Here is a 20,075-nt window from a genome sequence, read left to right on the forward strand (position 1 = left end):
GGTGAGTTGGTGATGGCCGGCAGCCCTGGGAACACCAAGAAGGATCCATCCTCGATGGCGGGTTCGAGGGGGCTGGGAGTGGGGTGAGTCCATGGGGCAGCTCTCCCAGCCTTTCCCCAGGGCTGGAGATGGGGCTGTGGTGGCCTGAAGATCCCAAGGGGAATTTGTCCCAATGGCACAACCGTTGCCTTGCTCAAGTTCTGTTTCTCCTCTTTCAGTTCAGCTAAACCTTTTCAATATTTTAGTCAAATGGGAAATGTCTTTATTCAAATTCCACCCCCCCTTACCCCTTCAAGGGGACTATTTAGTAACCTTTCTTTGGGAAAAAAATCACCTCGCTACTTTAAAAAAACCTGTGTTGTCTAGTGAGGTACACATATTTCTTGGTCAGTGAGTTAGTCCTTGCAATGTTAGATACACAAACTGCTTGTTGGACTTAAAAAGGTAAAATTATTAAGGGCTGGACTAGGGTAGAAAAACGTCCCCATGCAGTGCAGACTAGTTTAAAAGGTATTTTAAATCTGCATTTAGCATTGGTGACTGGGCTGATATGGATATTTGAATCAGAGGAACAGTTTGTTATTTATGAATAACATCTATTTTTAAAATATATATTTTATTTATATATTTATGAAAGAATCACGGAATTGTCAGAGTTGGAAGGGACCTCTAGAGATCCTCTAGTCCAACTCCCCCGCTGAAGCAGGGTTGCCCAGAGCACATCACTCAGGACTGCATCCAGGCGGGTCTTGAAAATCTCCAGAGAAGGGGACTCCACGACCTCCCTGGGCAGCCTGTTCCAGGGCTCTGGTACCCTCACCGTAAAGAAGTTTCTCCTCATATTTAAATGGAACTTCCCACGTTCCAGCTTGTGCCCGTTGCCCCTCGTCCTATCGCTGGAAACCACTGAAAAGAGTCCAGCTCCATCCTCCTTCAACCCACCCTTTGGATACTCGTAAGCTCAAGCTGTGTTTCCCCTCATTCACAACCCGGGGGGGGGGGTGGGATTTGGGGGGTGCAGGAGAGGGGTGTGGAGGGAAGGGGCACGGCCCTGCTGGGGAAGGGGGACGGAGAACGCACACGGGATGATTACCCCTGTAGAAAATCATCACGGGGGGGAGGCACCGGGGCCGTGCCACCCGCGGGCGGGCGGTGGGAGCTTTCCAAGAAGCACCCGCCCCTCGGCTGCCGCCGGCGGAGCCCAGCCCTCGGTCGGGGCTGGGACGGGCCGGGGCCGCCCCCGGGGCCGGGGCCGGGGCGGGGAGAGCCCAGCCCAGCCGGGGCCGCGGCGCCCGGTGCCGATCGGAGCGGAGCGGTGGCGGGATGGGAGCGCGGGCGGGCGGGGCGCTGCGGGCAGCCCTGGCGCTGGGGCTGCTGGCGGCGGCGCAGCCCGCACCGCCCGCTCGGCAGCGGCGGCAGGCGGAGGTAGGACCGGGCACCGGGAACGGGAACGCGGGGCTGGGGGTGGCAGGGGCTGCGGGAGGGGGTGGGGGCCGGGAGATGCCACCCGCCGTCCGGCAGCCGGCCGTTCCGGGGTGTGCGTGTGCCATAGGTGCCCGTGCCATAGGTGTGTGTGTGCCATAGGTGCCCATGCCATAGGTGTGCGTGTGCCATAGGTGCCTGTGCCATAGGTGTGCATGTGCCATAGGTGCCTATGCCATAGAGGGGTGCCCATGCCATAGGTGTGCGTGTGCCATAGGTGCCCATGCCATAGAGGGGTGCCTGTGCCATAGGTGTGTGTGTGTGCCATAGGTGCCTATGCCATAGAGGGGTGCCTGTGCCATAGGTGTGCGTGTGCCATAGGTGCCCATGCCATAGAGGGGTGCCTGTGCCATAGGTGTGTGTGTGCCATAGGTGCCCATGCCATAGAGGGATGCCCATGCCATAGGGATGTGCCCATACTAGAGGGTTGCCTGTGCCATAGGTGTGTGTGCATGCTATAGATGTGCCTGTGCTGTGTGTGTGCCCATGCCGTAGGTGTGTCCATGCCCTAGGCGTGTGTGTGCACACCATAGGTGTGCCTGTGCCATAGTTGTGTGTGTGCCCGTGCCATTGGTGTGTCCACACCATAGGTGTGTGTGCCATAGGTGTGCCTGTGCCGTAGTTGTGCCTGTGCCAGAGGGGTGGCTATGCCATAAGTGTGCATGTACCATAGGTACCCATGCCATAGGGAGGTGTGTGTGTGCCATAGGTGTATATGTGCCATGTGTGTGCCCATGATACATGTGCGTATGTCCCGTAGGTGCCAATGCCATAGGGGGATGTGTGTGCTGTAGGTGCCTGTGCCTTAGGTGTGTGCCTGTGTCACAGGTCCTATGCCATAGATGTTTGTCTGTGCCAGATGCACATGCCATAGGTGTGTGCATGCTGTAGGTATGTGCATTCATGCCCAAGGTGCGTTCACACGTGGTGCATGCCCAAGACTGCCCAACACATGTGCATCCATGCTGTGTGCCATGAATGCCCAAGGTGTGCGCGTGGCACAGGCGTGTGCCCATAGATGGCACGGGTGAGCCCTGTGTGCCAGCCACAGCTTTGTGCCCGTGTGTGCTGGCGGTGTGTCCATGCCAGAGGTGTGTGTGTGCATGGCGCAGGCGTACAGCCATGCCTGCTGGAGGAGCTGTGGCTGCCCCATCCCTGGAGGTGTTCAAGGCCAGGTTGGATGGGACTTTGAGCAACCTGGTCTGGTGGGAGATGTCCCTGCCCGTGGAACTGCATGACCTTTAAGGTCCCTTCCAACCCAAACCATTCTATGATGTTTGTGGTTGGAGTGCCCACATGTGCTGTATATGGAAGCGTGTCCCTATAGGTGATGTACATCTGCAAATCCCCCCCTTCCATATAGCTCTAACAGCAACAGGACTTGTTCTAGGAAACCTTCCCATCTCGCAACAAATCGGGATGGGACAAAAGCCTCTTTTTCCCCTGCCCCGCCTCTCCCCAGGGCTGTCCCTATCTCCTCTGTTTGGATTTCTTCTGTTTGTCCCTGTATCATTGTCACACCGTGCTGCCATCCGTTCCTGTTTGTTTTGGGAGGACAAGCTACGAGATTTGGCTGGCGAACAAAGGTTCATGTTGGGGATATTTTTTTTTTCTTGTTTAGGCATTGATCCAGTATACGTTTGCACAGATGCTTGATTTTAAAACCCCATCAAGTCCTGGTGGATTAATTGGGATTTTTCACATGCTCTAAGATGAAAAGTGCACATTAAGTGCTCAGAGGCTTGTTTTGATGTGCAGGACTCTTATGCTGGGAGATGCTGTTTCGAAGAGGTGGTTTATATGTCTGCTTGTCTCAGTGTGCACAAACCTCAGCCTGGCCCCTCATGCCAGCTGGAGAGAAATAAATCTGCAAAGTTCTTAATGCTTAGAAAGTCAATAGTTTAAAATTCACTTTTAAAGGAAAACCAGTTTGTTGTCAGCAAGACTTTTAAAAGGGACAATCTGAGATTCCTCACTGGTGATTTCTGAGAACTTTTCCCTTGAAGCCCCAGAGCAGGTCCCGGATCGTGGCAGATCCCAGATGAGGGGCACTGGGCAAGGGACTTTCCTGTTTCCCTGCCTCAGTTTCCCCAGCGCGATGTGCTGCGCTGGCCAGGGGCTTTGGGACGATATAGATGATGGGAATGTATAGAGACTGGGGTAAGAAAGCTTGTCTAAATAAACTGAGCACTTAATTCTGCTTTTAAGAGGAAGCTGAAATTCTCACATAACATCAAATAGTTCTAGTTACTTGTGGCTTTCAGACCACTGCCAGGCTTTGCTTCGAAAGCTTTTTTTATTGCTTTTAAAATAGCCAGAGCTAGCAACAATGGGTTGTGTAAACTTAGATGCAAAACTCTGAAAAAAAAAAATATCCAGTTGTTATTTTCCTGGCTTGTGCCCTTGTTTTCACTGTATCTGTATCAATTTCAGCTCCATAAAAAAAGAAGAAAAGGTTGGAAATTTAATTTGAAACATTTGTACGTTAAATCATCTCATTATCTGCAGGCTCCAGAAAGGAGAAGGTCCAACGCTAGAGAGCACGTAATTTGGCAGACCTGGTGTCTGTGCTGTGCTCAGGACAGCGGTTGGGTGTGTGGTAATGCCCGAGTCTCCCTGATGCCGGGGGAATTGTGTAAAATGTGTGGCACAGGAGACCTCACCCCGTGCTGGGAGTGAAGAGCGTGGCCGAGAGCTGTTGCTGCCAAGGACAAAGGACAATAAAGTCCCTGTGGTGATCTGTGTGAGAAGTTACAGGTCTGTTGCGATGGGAAGAAAAATTGGGTAGAAATTTGAGAAAAGCAGGGAATGGAAATGGAGAGCGAATCTAAGGGACCAAGACATTCTCATTTTGGAATTTTTAATTTTTTTTTTCTCCCTATCCTGCTGCCCTTCTCCCTCTCTTGCAGTGGCACGTGGCCTCTGACTTTTCCCCCTCGGAAACCCAAGGGCTCGCATGTAGTGTAGGCTCTGAGCTGGACTTGTGCTGAGAAACACTCCAGTGTCGGGATGAGCTCCTTTACGGAGCAGGCAGCCAGTTGGGATACTGGATGCTGAGCCCAGCCTGGCCGGAATGAGGGTCTCTGGGTACCACCCAGCACATGGTGGGGCTTGGGGGTCAGCTGGGACCCCTGGATGCTCCCAGGGTACCCCCACATTTTCCCTCTGGTTGAATTAAGAGGAAGAAACTATCTTCCTGGGAAAAATTCCTGCTGTTCGGCCTCAGAAGTGCAATGCAAGGAGAGGAGGAGAGGAGGAAGGATTACTCAGGTGCCACGGGCACTGCTGGGCTCTGTGTGGCTGGGGCGAGCATGTAAATGCCACCAGATCACGTCTCTGCCCATAGCGGGGAGGTGACAAGCAGTTCCAAGGCACCCATCGGTCCCCGGTGTGATTAACAGCCCCATGAGTCACCGCAGAGTGAACAGCCCCGCTTTCTTCCTTGCTCTTCCCCCCGGAACAATCCCCCCTTGTTACCGGGAATAACGCCCGCCAGGCAGCAGGCTCGTTGCCTTCCCTCCCGTCCCCATGGAGGGCGAAGACCAAGCGTCTTGTTTCCTTTCTCTCCCTAGACATGAAAGCACAACCAGTCTGCGTGACCAAACTGGTTTGTCAGCTGCTCTGGTATTCGCAGGGGAAGGTTTGGCCAAATCCAGTGTTTTCCCCTTATTTTCCTCAAGTGCTTTGGGTCTCATTGGGATAGTTTGGGTGCTGCCGGAGCTGCGACTGGGTGTCCAGGCCATCGCTACCCATCGCGTGGGATGCCGGGGCAAAGCTGCGAGCTGGTTTCAAATGCAGGAGTGAATCACCGTACTTGCTGATGAGACAATTCCTGCATTTAACACAGAAGCAGAGCGATCTGCCAGCCCCGCAGGCAGGTAACATCAAGCCCAGCACATTTCGTGGCGTTTGTTTCCTTTCAAGTGGTGCAATATTTACTGTTCCTGTCCCGTAGCATCCCTCCTGCCCAGGCAACAGGGAAGCGGGGAGCTGGCTCCGGTTCAACACCCTGAAGATCTGGGCTACTGACCCCAGGAGGGCTTTTAGTTAGACCTGCTGCAGCCCTGGCCTGCTTCTCAGCTCCAAAGGATCAACAGCGAAAACTAAAGGAGCGTAAAAGACATATTTCTCCAGCCCCACATCTTCAGCGGCAAGTAGATAATTTGCTGCTAAAGCAGATTTTCAGGAGGGGTAGGTGGGAGAGGAGATTCCTTCGGGACCGGATTAGGCACAGCAGGGGAGCGTCGAGGCAATGAGACGGGGCTTGGGGTTTTAATCAGCCCCCGTCATTAACATACAGAATTAGCTGATGTTTCGCTGTCTTTTCAGCGGGAGGGTGACCGAGCTCTGTACTTGCTAATCTCCCTTCTTGTGTGTCTCTGTACGTCCCTGAATATAATATTTATACAGATACTTATACACACACTTAAATAAAAGAGATGCAGGGACTCTGCCAAAGGGTTTGCGACTGCTGGCAGGAATGGGGCTTGGGAGAGTGGAAAGAAATGAATGTTTTTAAAGGTCTGGACACCTTCCGAAGGCAGCGCTCCGGCAGGCAGCAACCCGATGGGCAGGAGGAGCTGTGCCAAAGCGTGATCTGGGGGGGAAACTGAGGCTGAAAAGCCAGAGCTGTGGCTTTCCCTGTGTCCATCTCGGCAATGAAATGATGCAGGATGGAGCCTGGGGCTGCCGGGCACCAGGGCTGAGGACCTGCCTGGGCTGGCTCGCTGGGCTGCTGTTGTCTCCCTGCTTAAAAAGAAAAGACTTAGGAGGTGCAGCTCGCAGCCGGCATCCTCTGTAACCGCAGGGCGGAATGCCTGCCCACCCTTCGGCAGGACGGGATCGCTTCTCTCCGCTGCTGGGGCATGGAGGGGAGAGATGGGGCTTGTGTCCAGGCAGAGCAGAAGGGACCACAGTCAATGGAGGCCCGACATGAGTTTTCTCTGATGCTTAGCTGCTGGAAAGGTGCCAGAAGCTGAGCGTCTGGAGGGGAGGGCAGGCGGGACCGGAGCCTGCTGTCTCCGCACTCTTGTTATCCCCGTTTCCAGGGAGGGAGGTCTAATTGTATTTACTGTTGGCCGTCTTCCACCTGGGATGCCTGCGGTCGAGGGCAAGGTGTTTCCTTGGCTTTAGTTCTCGGCAGAGATGATTTTCTAGGGTTGTAACCAGCTCCCTGTCAGAGCCCTGAGATGGGAAGGGCCCCTTGGTCTCCCCCAGACCCTCCTCCCGCTGCCCCTGCTAGCAACCAGACCTTTCTTCTTCTCCCTCCCTCCTGTGGAGGGGGAGCTGGGTGTATTTTATCTTTATGCTTAGCTCTTGGTTTCCTGCTGTTTTTCTTTTCCCATTGTAAGGAAAAGAGCATTTCCCCATCTGGGGCAGGAGGGAGGGGGGTTTCCCAGCACGGCCAGGCTTTGCATTGCAGCCTCTGGAGAGGTTTAATGGGCTGGTGCCAGCTTCCACCCAGCCCTACCAGAGCCTGGCTGGTCTCTGGGGGGTTGTGCAGGGACAGGGAAGGTCTTGAGCGTGGGTTTGGGCACAGAACACCGTGGTACTGTGCTCTTGGGTTCACCCATCACCCTGGTCCAGAAGACTTTATATGCTCTCCTGCCTGATAAATACCTTGCACGGTGGAGGATCATCACATCCCTCTCTTGTAGCTCTGTCTTTCCAGGACCAGCATCACCTGGAGCTCACATAACTGTGTCTAGAGAACATCATAAAATTTCTCCTGGTGGTTTTGCAGCCTGGGAGCTGGTGCCTGTGTGTGAGAACCTCAATGTGACACGGGCCAGAAACTACAGGGACACTGCCGCTTTGGTTGGACTTGCAAAGCTCAAGGAGATCTGGACAGGAATAATAAAGCCAGTGGCCTGTGTACGTTTTGGTGCCGTTTCAGAACAGCTGCTGTGATAACGGCTGCTGTTTTGCCATGCACCAGGACTTGTCCGGATGGGGTTTCAAGCATTTGTGAGCTCATGGTGGGGAAAAACCATTTTCATGCTGTAAGAGTGGGATTGTGTTCGGTTACAGGAGAGGAAGCAGCTTCCAGTTGTTATGATTTAGGTGCTAAGTAAGAGAAAAATTGCGGTAGAAAAGGTTTAGAGCGTGCCATGCTTTTGAGATCTGGGACTTTCTGTCCGGGTGCTTTGCAGCTCACATTTATCTGTGGTGATGTAACCGCTGGTGATTATCGCCCCACGTCCATATATGTAGCTGGCGATTTTCTAATTCTGGAGGAGAACATTATAAAAACACAACAACTGAGAAAGAGAGCCAGATGCCTTCTCCTCTCCAGACTGCTCCCTCAGGGCTACCAAACCTCCCTGCCGCCCCGTCCCCGGAGGGCTCCCCTGTCCCCATATCCTCTTTCCCTGCGTGACCATCCCGAGTCACTGCTGTATTTTGCCTCTTGATACCCATGTAAAGGGGAAGCTATCCCCATATGGCTGGGGAGGTGGCATGTCCAGGCTGTACGGTCCCTCCCCAGGCAGAGGTGTTGTGGCTTTTCCCAGCGGTCAAGCCGATGCTCTCTCCTGCCGACACGGCTCTTACTCACACCTGGTTTAATCCTGACTCACCAGGACCGGGTGCATCAGGATATCCCGACTCACCAAACCTGAGTGACTCCAGCCACACTTGGGCTTTTACTGCTGCAGCCCGATGCTGCTACAAGATGCTGCTGCCTCCAGCCGAGGTAGGCAGCTGGTAAATGTGTTTGGTGGGAAATGCAGCCAAATTTTTTGGCTGTGGCTGGGTGAGAAGCGTGTCCCGGCAGGAAGCCGTGCTGGTCCTTGCTGCACTGCAGCCGGAGGGAGGTCCTCCAGGTAGAAGGGGTGTAAAAGAGGAGATCAGACTTGGCAACTGGAGGAGATGTCTGGGAAGGGGGTAAGGAGCGCTTGGAAAGGGGCAAGCAACAGGCAGAGAGAGCATGTGGAAGGTGCCTGCCCTGCCCGCAGGAGGTGGCGGACGTGGAGGATGACGTGTTTGGGGATGACGTGAAGATGACTGTTAACGGCAAGCAGAGAGTTTGGGCCGGAGGAGGAGAGGGAGAGGCCCTGGCACACCCTGAGGCTGCCATTCCCAGAAACCATTCCCGATCCTTGCCAGGCGACTGAAAAAGTGCAGCCGGCTGGATGCTGCCTGTGCCCAGGGAGGGATGCTGCCATGGGGTGCTGGGGGGCTGGTGTCAGGAGTAGGATCGAGTGCAGGTTAATGCCAACCCCCTTCTTCTCCCTGCCCTGAGATGAGCAAGGAGGGAAGAGGATTTAAAAGCACAAGTTTTTCCGTCAGGCAGCTGTCCCAGGGCAGTCCGTGGCATTCCTGGTGCTCAGCCCACCTCTCCTTTGGGATGCGGGAAACTGAAGCAGCCGCTTTCACTTTTTATTCCTCGTGACTTTAACTCCAATTCTCTTGCACTAACAGGATGCCGTGCGGCTTGTTTGTCTCCTGCAGACATCCCCGGTGGCGGGGAAGGCGGGTGTGGAGCATTCCTGCGACCATGGCTATTAACTTCTCCAAAAGCTGCGGGCGCAGGCTGGGCAGAGGGAAGCCGTTTATTTTCTTTAACGTGCACTTCGTGTGCTGGAGCAAGTTCAGAGCGACAATCTCTGACCATGTAAATGGCCGATAAGAAGAAGAATGGTTTGGCAGAGCAGATTGCCCCCGGAATGTGTCTCCGCTTTGCAGCAGCACATCCTGTGTGGGGATGGGGAGAGGCTGCAGCCTGACCCCATCTCACCCCACCCTACTTGTATCCACAGCACTTTAGCCTTTATTTTAATCATTGCATTGAGCTGAGGTGATTAGAGTGTGGGTTTGGTAGCCTCTGGCTGCAGGTGACATGGCAGCAGCGGGTTTTTTGATCTGTTGATAGCAACGTTTCCTCCTACGCCTCTACCACGTCATGGCCAAAACCCCAAGAGCCATCAAAAAGGATGGGGAGGAGACATAAACCTGTGTGAGCGCAGGAGGTGTGGCTGCTTGGGGTGCAGAGATCTCAGGAAAAAAAAAATAAATGAGCATTTCTGCACAGCCCTGGGTTTGCAGTACTGTTTCCCATTGCATTTCATTTCCCCCCCCCCCCCCATCTCCCAAGCCCATGTGTGCAAATGCCTGCCTGTGCTCTGAGCTGCTCCTCTCCCATGTCTCTTCTTGCAGCTGTTCCTGGAGAAATACGGATACTTCGGCGAGCCGGGGGCCGGCACTCACAGCCCCGCCGAGTTCAGGGAGGCGGTGAGGTACGAGCCTTTTATTTAAAACCACAGCAGAAATGCAGCAGCTCCGGCTGCATGGGAGCTGCCGGTGCTAAGGGGGTCTTTTTACGGCTGGGAGGGTTCTTTTTGCAGCTGGAGGGGTCTTTTTGCAGCCGGGGTCTCTCTCTCGCACGGTCCGATGATAAAGCACAACCGGTCCTTTTTGGAAACGCCGGTCCGTACGCAGCTCCCGCAGCTGGATGCCGGCTGCTGGCAGCCCAGGCCCTTGCTGCGCTGCTTTATTTGCCTTTTATGGCCCGGCGCTCCCCTTGCAATAATATCTGCGGCGAGGCCGAGGTTGGGGAGGGCTGGGAGATGTCAGGGGGCCAAGCTGACAGCCCCCCCTCGGACTTCTCCTGATGAGATCACATTGGGTCTGGGAGCATCCCTGGCCTGACCCTGGACAAAGTCAAATGCAAAGTCAAACAATTTGGGTTAAAAACTGGAAAAGGCATTTCTTTTTAGGCTCCCCTGTCTAGTTTTGCCCTGCGAGGGGATGGCTCACTGGCCAGACATGGTTGCAGAGGCAAATCCTTGCTTCATGTCCCACCATCGGGAATGCATCCTGGTGATAAAGCAAGGATTTCCCTCTGCTTGGTCCAAACACAGGCACAAACCTAACCAAAATCCCCGCTGGGGGGGTCCATGTGTGTGTGGTGATATCTTCCTTCCTTTTCCAGGGACTTCCAGCGGGTGACCCACCTCCCACTCAGCGGGGTCCTGGATGCCCCCACGCTCCATCAGATGGCTCTGCCGCGGTGTGGCACAGGGGACGGGGAGAGCCGCGCTGCCGGGGCTCACCGGGCATCTGCCGCCCGGCGCCGCAGGCGCACCACGCAGCACGGTGAGCGCTGATGCGGGGGGTCCCAGGGGGGGCTTTGGGTTTCTGGGGTACTGGGAGTCCAATTCTTCCATCCTGGCTCCTGGAGATGCTGCAGTGGACAGGAGGTGCAGCCCCGCCGGCAGAGTGTCCATCCCTGGGCTCGCCTGGGCTTTACACCATTTTATTTTTAAACCTCTTTATTTTTAGTTGTTCTGTATGGCTTGATGTCAGCAACGATTAGAGAGATGTGACTCCCACTCATGGGGAAATTCAGCTCTCCAGGGTGGTTTTACTGCTGTCGAGGGAGCCAGGACATCTCCCGAGGAGCGATCGGGTCACTGTGGCCCCAGGCACGGCCATGGTGGAACGATCCAGAGGGCAGGGGTTGGCATGCAGCAAGGTTCTGCTGAGCTTTAAGAGTCTAACAGCGTGTTAGTCACCCAGCAAAAGCCACAAAACCTGCTGGTGCTGGGCTGCCTGGCCACAGGGAGTGGTTTCACCCACATTAAAAGGTTTAACTCTTCTCCGAGCAGCTTCTCTTGCTCTTGTGTATCCAGGATTGGGCCTCTTGTCTCTCATGAGCTGCCTCCTGGGCTTGTAGATGAGTAACTGGATTCCTAGAGAGCAAGAGGGCTGTGACCAGCTGCGCTTAGGACATGGGAAAAATGAAGATGAGATTAAGAGAGGGCTCTGTGCCGTGTCAGGCTGTCTCTGCATCTGGCAGGGCTGGCGATGGATGGCCCCAGGAGACAGCCCCATCCTCCTCCTCCTGCCTCTGGCTTTCCTTCCGAAACCCTGACATGCAGCATCATCCCTGGAGGCGCCATCCTGGTCAGAGGGTCTGCCGTGCCCCGGCCAGAAGGTCCACGAGGCAAAGCCGGGAAGGACATACAGCAGGAGATGGGTGAACAGAAGCAGCCTGTGCCCTGCAGCTCATGGGGTTCCTTTCTGGGGATCGTGGTCCAGGGCTGGGTGGCAAGAGACACCCAGTAGCTCTGAGCCCAGGTGGGGAAGGGCTCCGTGGCGTGCTGGTTATTGCCGCAGTGGTCTGGTGCTGGCAGATCCCCCGTGGCAGCAAGCTGGGGGGCAGCCGGTGGCAGCGGGGATGGGAGCAACACCATATCAGTGCCGGCAGGCTGGAGGGGAGGGAGGGGGTGCCCACAGGGCTGGTGGCACCGGCCAGGAAGGCCGGAGGCTTTGTGCTAAGTTGGCTGTTTATCCTACTTGGAGCGGGAAGCCGCTGCAGCTGAGCCAGCAAAGTGCTTTGTTATCCACCGCTCTCCCAGCAGGATCTTCGTCAGGCGGCCGCCATGTCCCTCATCCCACCAGCTTTGGGCAACACTTGCACCCCAGAGTATGGGCAAAAGCCAACCCCAGTTGAGCCTTGGCTCCCAAGCTGGTTAGCCCAGCAGCGGTGGCCAGCACAGGGCTGGGGAGCGTGTCCGTCTGTTCCATTGATTCCAGGCTCTGTCCCAGCCCAGCAGTGGACGTTGTCTCCCTGTGCAGGATGGGGTCCGGCATGTCCACCCCTCTCTGCGCCTCCAAACAAAACGTCCCCTCTCCAGTCGAAGCCCAAGACTTTCTGCTTTCTGGGAAGGTTTGGGGACAGGTCCTGTTTGCCTCTGGAAAGGGACTGGGTTTGGAAATCAGGGTCTGCAGTGGAGGGCACTGGGAAGAGGACTTTCTTCAAGCTGCCTTGCTGGGCTTTACCAGGCACTGGAGCCAGCCGAAACCTCTGCTGACCAGCAGGTCCTTGGCCAGACAGTGTGTTGGGCAGCGATATCCTGGATTTCCCCTCAGGGAACTCCCTGCCTGCGATTGTCCTGGGTTCAATGGCTGCGTGTGGCACCCAGCCCTCCTCTTCCCGAGGGTCAGTTGCCTTTTTCTTGCCCAGCTCTGCCCGCTGGTGCCATCCATTCTCCTCTGGTGGGAGATGCTCTGGCCAGAGCCTCCTGCCCCTACCTGCTGGTGCTATCCATCCTCTTCCGATGGGGAGATGCTCTGCCTCTGTGGAGGGAAGGACGGGATGCTGGGGCTTACCAATGCCATGTCCCGTTGGAGTTGGAGGCTGTTGTTGCACTGATGAGCAAGGGGGGCCGGTTCTGTCGCCGGGAGGGTTCCCAGCTGGCCCAGAACCTCCCCTGCCACGGGCTGCTCGGATATTGAGGGGAAGGAAGCAGAGCTGGTGCTTCTCCTCGCAAGCACCAGCGAGGGGAAGCCCGTGGCTTGGGCTGGGTGAGCTGGGATGGGATGTCTGCCAGCTTTGCTGAGGGACTTGGCTCAGACCCATGACTGAGCCCCGTCGTGCTGCCGGCTCCGTTCCCCCTGTTTCGCCGCACATCTGGAGCAGGTCCATCGCCTCTCCCACGCCTCGGCACTGGCTCTGGCACCCGCATCTCCCAGTGTGGCCCCACGGCTTCTCTCCCGGTCCTGGACACCCCCATCCAGATGTAATCTCAGGGCTCTGGGGTCCCTACAGCTGCTGAGAGTGCTGGAGGAGAAGGGGGGTCTGTGATGCTGCATGGGGGATGCAGGAACATGTATCTTTGCTTTGTGGAGAGCTTAAGGGGATCTCACGGGCTTGTCCTCTTCATCATTGTCACCATCTGCCCCGGTGGCACCGGGGCTGTGTCCCCCCTGAAAGGACAGGCTCGTGCTCGCTGGCCAGCTGGATGAAGCCGTGGACATCTATGGGGTCTCTGGGTGTATAATGGAGATCAGCATCATGGTGGTTGGTGCCATTCCTTCCTGGTGATGTGTTTCAAACCCAACTGCTTCTCCCCTTGAGGATCGGCTCTTTTTTCTCTTCCGGCTGGTGCCCAGCTCTTGGCAAATCTGCCTTTACCAGGCTGCAATCCCACATCCCCAGCCCCACAGTCCCGTTGTGCTCCCAAGGTGCTGCTGAGAGCCCCTCCCACTCCTTTTGCCTCTGGGCCACTTTTTTCGGAGGTGGCTTTGCTTTCTCTCCCTGAAAGCCAGTCCTTAGGCTGCATCTTCTGGGCATGAAGTTGACATGAAGCAGGAGACCTGCAGGTCAGGTACCTGTGCTGGATTTGGCCCTGGAGAGCAAGGCAAGGGGGGGGTTCAAACTGGGTGCCCCAACTTCTCCTCTCCTTAAACAGGTTTTGGGCCCTCTCTAAGGGTTTGGTTGCAGCTCCAGCTTTGGGAATCTCTGGGGTCAGATCTGGTGGTGGCACCTTCAGAGGGATTTCATGGGTCGTGCTGCCAATGCAGAGTGCTGAGGCTGCTCATGGCATGCCCAGGTGGGCTTTCAGCTTCAGCTTGGGAAAGCTGTGGCTTTTCCCAGCACTGAGATGCTTTTTACCACCCAAGCATCCCTCAGGTGGAAGAACAAGTCCAAGTCCCCATCGTCATGCTGAGCTTGCCTCTTTCGCAGGCGGGAGGTGGTACAAGCGGCACCTGACCTACCGGGTGGTGAACTGGCCCTCCTACCTGCCGCAGCATGAGGTGCGTCTGGCTGTGAAAGCCGCCTTCGAGCTCTGGAGCAACGTGTCCTCACTGGTCTTCTGGGAAGCGCAGGATGGACCAGCTGACATCCGCCTGACCTTCTTCCATGGGGACCACAACGATGGACTCAACAACGCCTTCGATGGACCAGGTGCTGGTCGCTTCTCCCTCGTAAGCTTCTCTTTTACAACATGGGCTCTTCCCCGGCAGGGAGGAGGGCTGGGGCGGCAATGGGCTGAGGGTGATGGAGGCGAGGCTTTGCCCCGCCAGCACCTCCCAGTTTGCACCGGTTTGCTTTCTGATTTGGGGTCCTCACTCCCGCTTCTGCAACCGGGGTCTGCCAGCAAGGTGCTCGAGATGCTTGTTCTAGGATCACGCTGATGGCCTTTGAGGAGCTCTCCCCACCCCGTCAGCTTCCTCCAAATCTGAGCTCATTCCTTCCAGCTGAGGCTTTCTGCACGGTGCTATCAGACACGCTCAGGCTTTCTCTCTTCTTGAGCCTTTGCCCGGCATGGGTCACTGCAGTGGCTTCAGTTCCTGGCTTGAGCCCAGGGCAAGAAACCAAACTCATAAACCACAGAGCAAATACACCCTCTCTGTGCTCAGGAGCAGAAGGCAGAAGTGGTCTGGGTTACATCTGCTGTGAGAAGCTGCTGTTGTTTCTCAGGAGACCTCCTAAAGGGCTAAAATTGATGCATATTTAAGCAACCAGAGCTTCATGTGCCCCCCGCCCCTCAGCTTGCAGCTGAGGTCTTCTCCTGCCTCACAGTCCATGATGGCTCTCATGTTCCTAGGAGGTGCCCTTGCTCACGCCTTCTTCCCCCGGCGCGGAGAAGCCCATTTTGACAGTGCCGAGCGCTGGTCCCTGCACAGCGGCAAAGGGCGCAACCTCTTCGTTGTGGTGGCACACGAGGTCGGCCACACACTAGGGCTGGAGCACTCCTCTGTCAAGAGCGCCCTGATGTCTCCCTACTACAAGAAGCTCAGCAAGGATTTCGTCCTCAGCTGGGATGACATCTTGGCCGTCCAGAACTTGTACGGTAAGCCTGACTTCCCCAAGCATCCTTGGTTCCTCCGGGGCCGTTCCCTGGGATGGAGAGCGAGGAGCAGGGATGGGAGCAGGTCCCTGCAAGGGGAGAGGACTACATGCAAGGGGCATGGTGGGGATGGGCCCCATAGCTTTGTGGCTGGGGAGGAAGATGCAATAGGGCATGTGGGAGGGGTACCAGGTCCTCCAGGGCAGGGAAGGCTGGACTTACTGTCTGCTTGTTTGCAACCAAGGAAACACTGGTGCATGTGTTTTGGGGGTACCAAGGGGCCTTTGCCACCACCTTTTAGAGGAGGACAGGAACCAGACAATGCGACCAGGAGTGTTTGGAGCCGTGGGACAGATCCCCAGCCCTGTGCTCACGTGGTGCTCTGGAGAAAGCCATTTCCCTGCCTCTTCATGACTCACCACTCCTTGCTCCATCCCAGGGAAGCCCTCCAAGGGCTTGGCCATACAGCTCCCGGGAAAGGTCTTCACTCACTTCCAGGACTGGAGCGTGGATCTTTACGGTGGGGACCAGCAGCGGAGGAGCCTCAGCGCCTATTACTGCCACTCCTTCTTTGACGCCATAACTGCTGGTGGGTGTTTTCTAGTGGAACCCTCTCTTGAAACACATACCCCCACCCCTCACCCCACCGCTGCAGCAGCTCGTCTCTGCTCTGATAAGCTTCAACGGTGGGAAAGGTGGGTTTTGTCTGGTCCACAGCCCCATATGTGCTCCAGAGGCTGGTGGCATCACTGATGCACATCGCTGCCACAGAGTGGAGCATCCTGAGGACACAGGAATGGCTTGGTGTGTTGGGAGACTGGGAAACATCCTAAAACTTGGGCTGTGGCAAGGCTTATTTGCTGCAGGAGCTCAACCATGAAAGATGAGCCTTGAGAGGGAGCTGTGGTCAGCTTTTGTCCGCTCCAGGCTGGAGTGGAGGCAATGAATTATGAAAGCTGAGGGGGTGGCTGAAAGGCAGAAGGGAGTGTCCGAGACCTGAGCATCCCTGAAGCACCACAGATCTGCACGGGGAGGAGAAGGGAATCAGGGAGCGGTGGCTGGGAGGTGGGATGAGGTTTCTCACCCAGGACCCGCCTCACTCCTCCGTCTGCCCCGCAGATGCGGATCACAACCTCTACATCTTCAAGGGCAGCCATTACTGGGTGGTGCCGGCGAGTGGCAATGCCAGCGACCCGCAGCCCCTGCAGCCGCGCTGGCCTGGCCTCCCTGCCGGCATCGACGCCTGCGCCTGGTCCCAGCTCAGCGGCAAGTTCTACTTCTTCAAAGGTAGGTGAGGAACAGGCAGGAGAGCTCCCTTCAGGGCTGCCACCGCTCCTGCCTGTGGTCTGGCTGTGTCCGGGTCTGGCTGGAGCACCTTCTCCTGCCCATGTCTCCTGTCCCCTCCCATGTCCCATCCCAGCGCAGAGCTGGGGCATCGCTGCGTCCCAGCTGTGAAAAAACCTGTAGGAGCCCTGGGCTCGGTGCCTGCCATGGATTAACTGTATGGCCCTGGGCATATCGCCCCGACAGCCCGCATCACCCCCTCGTGCCTCAGTTTCCCCACTCAGGGGGGCAGCGCTCACCTGTGTTTGAAAATAAAACTAGATGCATCAAACTCTTTGGGGGCTTGAGGAGAAAACACTCCCCAAAGACATGTGGCCATGGGGAGCCGAGTGTGGTGTTTTCATGGTACACGCGGTTCCCTGCGCCGTGCCGGGGGCTGAGCTGCCACGGGGAGCTGAAATGCCATCTGCAAGCTGCCCGGTGACACGCCGGGGAGAGGAAGGTCAAACCAGGCAGCCGGGCTGCCAGGGTCAGCCCCGACTTTTAATGGAAACCAGTTGCTGGCTCGTCAGAAAGGGGGCTTTGTTGCTGCCGCTGGGTGAGAGCCAGAAGCCCCTCTCCCTCCCCAGCCCTCAGCCGCTCCCTCCCTCCCCAGGGCTGGGTCAGGCCAGGGCTTGCGAGCAGAAAGGGGCTTTTGTCTGCCTGCTTCATGGGGACGGTGACATGGCTCTGTGGGGACAGCCGAGCACTCCGCCCCGATGGCAATTCCTGCGGCTGCAGTGCTGGTCCTGGTTGTCCCAGCCCCGGAGGAGGTCTGGGTCCATCTGTCCCTCTCACCGTGCAGGAACAGGGGGGAGGATTTACAAGGCAGCAGCGTGGGCTAGCAGATGGTGTGGTGGCCCTGTTCTGTCCCGGGTGGTCCCTTTCTGTGCCCTGAGCTACTGCACCTCAGTTTCCCCCCCCAGCCTGGTCCATGGGCCAGCCCTGTGGTGGTGCTGGTTGGGTCACCAGTGGGATGGATGTCACAGATGGATGTCTTGGGCTGCAAGGCTGACCACATCACTAAGTCCTTCCACATTTCATAGATTCATAGATTGGTCCAGGCCAGAAGGGACCTCCAAAGGTCATCTAGTCCAACCTTCCCACAGTCAGCAGGGACACCCCCAACTAGATGAGGTTGCCCAGGGCCTCGTCAAGCTTCACCTTGAATATCTCAAGGGAAGGGGCCTCAACCACCTCCCTGGGCAACCTGTTCCAGTGTTCCACCACCCTCAGAGTAAAGAACTTTTTCCTAATATCCAATCTAAATCTCCCCTTTGCCAACTTAAACCCATTGCCCCTCATCTTGTCACTGCAGGCCTTTGTAAACAGACTCTCCCCAGCCTTCCAGTACCCCTCAGGTACTGGATGATGAACCATCCAGTGATGGACCATCCTGTGATGCACCCCGTTGGGGTGGTCTCTAACCCCTCTCCCCGTCTCTTCCCAGGTGGCCGATGCTGGCGCTATGCAGGCTCCACCTTGGAGGCAGGTTTCCCCCAGAAATGCAGCTCCCGCGGCCTCCCACGGCACCCCGACACCGCGCTCTACTTCCAGCAGCTCCGGCGCCTGGTCCTCTTCAAAGGACCCAAGTACTTCGTGGTGAGTGAGGAGACCCTCGGCGTGGAGCCCTACTACCCCCGCAGCCTGCGGGACTGGGAGGGATTGCCCCCCGGCACGACGGGAGCCCTCACCCACCGCGACGGCTTCGTCTACTTCTTTCGGGATGACCAGTACTGGAAATTCGACCGGGTGAAGCTGCAAGTGGTGGGCACCGGCAAATGGGCCACCCAGCTGCCCTGGATGGGTTGCTGGGATGCAAACGGTGGGCAGGACCTCTTCTGAGCAGAGCGTGCTGGGATAAAACAGGGGTGGGCTGAACTCCACCTTGCTTGTGCTGCCCAGATCCACCTTTAATTGACTCTGGATTCCTCTCTGGGGACAGTTTGGCAGGGACCAGAAGGTCGGGGCTACCTGCAGATGACCGGAGCCATGGGTTGGTGGAGCGATGCCCCAGCGCAGCAGGGATGCAGGATGGGGCAACCATCAGCCCAGGCGGGTCTGTCACAGCCAGGTGGGCTGGAAGCTTTGGGAGACAATATTTTTTTAAAAAAAGACCACAAAAAAAAGGTGTAAGCCGTGGAAACTGCGAACCCACCTGTTTCTGTTGAAGTTGAGGATATTGTTACGCATTTTTTTTCAAACTGGGACCGGGGTTTGTTGATACTTTAGCTGTTTTTTTCCCCATGATCAGGCAGAGAAGTTCCTCACCATGGCTTGATCTGAGGCTGGGGTGGTTTTAAATAAGAGACTGACGATGTTTTCTGGTTAAAACAAAAAGAAAAGAGACATTTGGACAAAAATAGGGGTCTGTGTTGAACTTTGGCCCCTCTCCTGCCTCCTCCCCTCCCAGGGATGGAGGGTCAGCAACTCAAGGAGCTCATCCCATGTGGGTGCTTTACTGGGCTGCGTCCACATCCCAGCTCTCTGGTGAGGCACCGGCTGGAGACACCAGCACCATGTGATTTTTGGGGAGAAAGCAGAGAGTTTTGGTCCAGGAGCTTCTTTGGAGTGAAGGGAGTGGGGGGGAAAAGCTGAGCTGCTGACCGTGTCGCTGTAGGATGGTGTTGTGCAGGTCGAGGGCAGCAGGAGCATTACAGCTTGGCTTTCTGATGGCTTTGGGATGGCTGGGTGGATTCTCTAGTGTTTAATAAGGGCTGTGCTCACCTGGCAGCCTTCCTTGTGTACAGAGGAAGTGTCTGTCCTCTGCTCTGTCTTCTGCAAGTGACAGGATCAATATATTTTTGAGTCCAGTGGCCCTCTGCCACAGTTGGGTGAACTGGGTTGAAAGATCACTGGGGGAGGAGGGGGAGAAGAGCAGGCGAGCAGGACAGATGGACATGTTCATGCATGCAGGCTCACAAGGACAGCTCGGCTGCATATTCCTCATTCCTTTCCCGAAGCAGGCTCCCCACCTCGAAACGCCGCTGGCTCCCGTGCACTGAGTCGCCGGTCACGTCTGCAAAGGGCTATCGTCTCCCACAGCCGGTGGGGGAGCGTCAGGGCTCCGAGGCTTCAGTGCGGTGGCAGCAAATGCCAGCCCTCGGTGCTGACCAAAACAGGCCTCAGCTTTCTTAAAATGTCCTTGGATTTGAGAGATTTGGGGGATTTTCACCATGCTGGGGTTGTACGTGCGTGGGGTGCCGCTTTGCTGATGGTTCCCCCAGGACTCGGATCCCAGCGCTGGGTGCCCTGCTTTGGGTCAGTGGCTTTGGCACCAGGCTATGGCCGGTCCTGCCATGCCAAGGTGCTGTGCCAAGCACCAACAAGAGCAGTTCTCTCCATTTTCCGTGATATTTGCGTGTGAGCCCTTCCTGCGCAGACACGGACGTGGGGACTTCATCTGCTGGTGGCTTAAAATCTCAGGGGCTTTGCGATGTTACCAAAGAGACAGGGCCACGCCATTTTTATTTTGAATTGAATGATAATAAGGCGACGTTGCTTCCAGGGAGTCCCAAGGGCTTGGAGACGTGGTGGCAAATAAAACAAACTTCTGGATATGCGATGTTGGGATTTCTGCTTGTTTCCATGTCACATTTTTGTATTATTTTATTTTTTTTTAAAGCCAGTCTCGTGTTTCCTGAAAGGGCTGTAATTAAGGTGCACGTGTTTGTTTGGGATTGGCGTGGG

The 20,075-nt window shown here is 56.1% G+C and overlaps 1 protein-coding gene across 1 annotated transcript; it reads left to right on the plus strand.

Moving 5' to 3' along the window:
* The first annotated feature begins 1,323 nt into the window (after window positions 1-1,323).
* Window positions 1,324-18,230, plus strand: MMP28 (matrix metallopeptidase 28). The gene is made up of 8 exons (XM_074160707.1): window positions 1,324-1,425; window positions 9,640-9,719; window positions 10,415-10,578; window positions 13,955-14,176; window positions 14,820-15,065; window positions 15,502-15,651; window positions 16,182-16,349; window positions 17,836-18,230. Exons 1-8 carry the CDS (start codon window positions 1,324-1,326, stop codon window positions 18,228-18,230), a joined length of 1,527 nt encoding a protein of 508 aa, XP_074016808.1.
* Window positions 18,231-20,075: the final 1,845 nt, after the last annotated feature.

This window comes from Numenius arquata, chromosome 18 (assembly GCF_964106895.1).
Source record: "Numenius arquata chromosome 18, bNumArq3.hap1.1, whole genome shotgun sequence".
Taxonomy (NCBI): Eukaryota; Metazoa; Chordata; class Aves; order Charadriiformes; family Scolopacidae; genus Numenius; species Numenius arquata.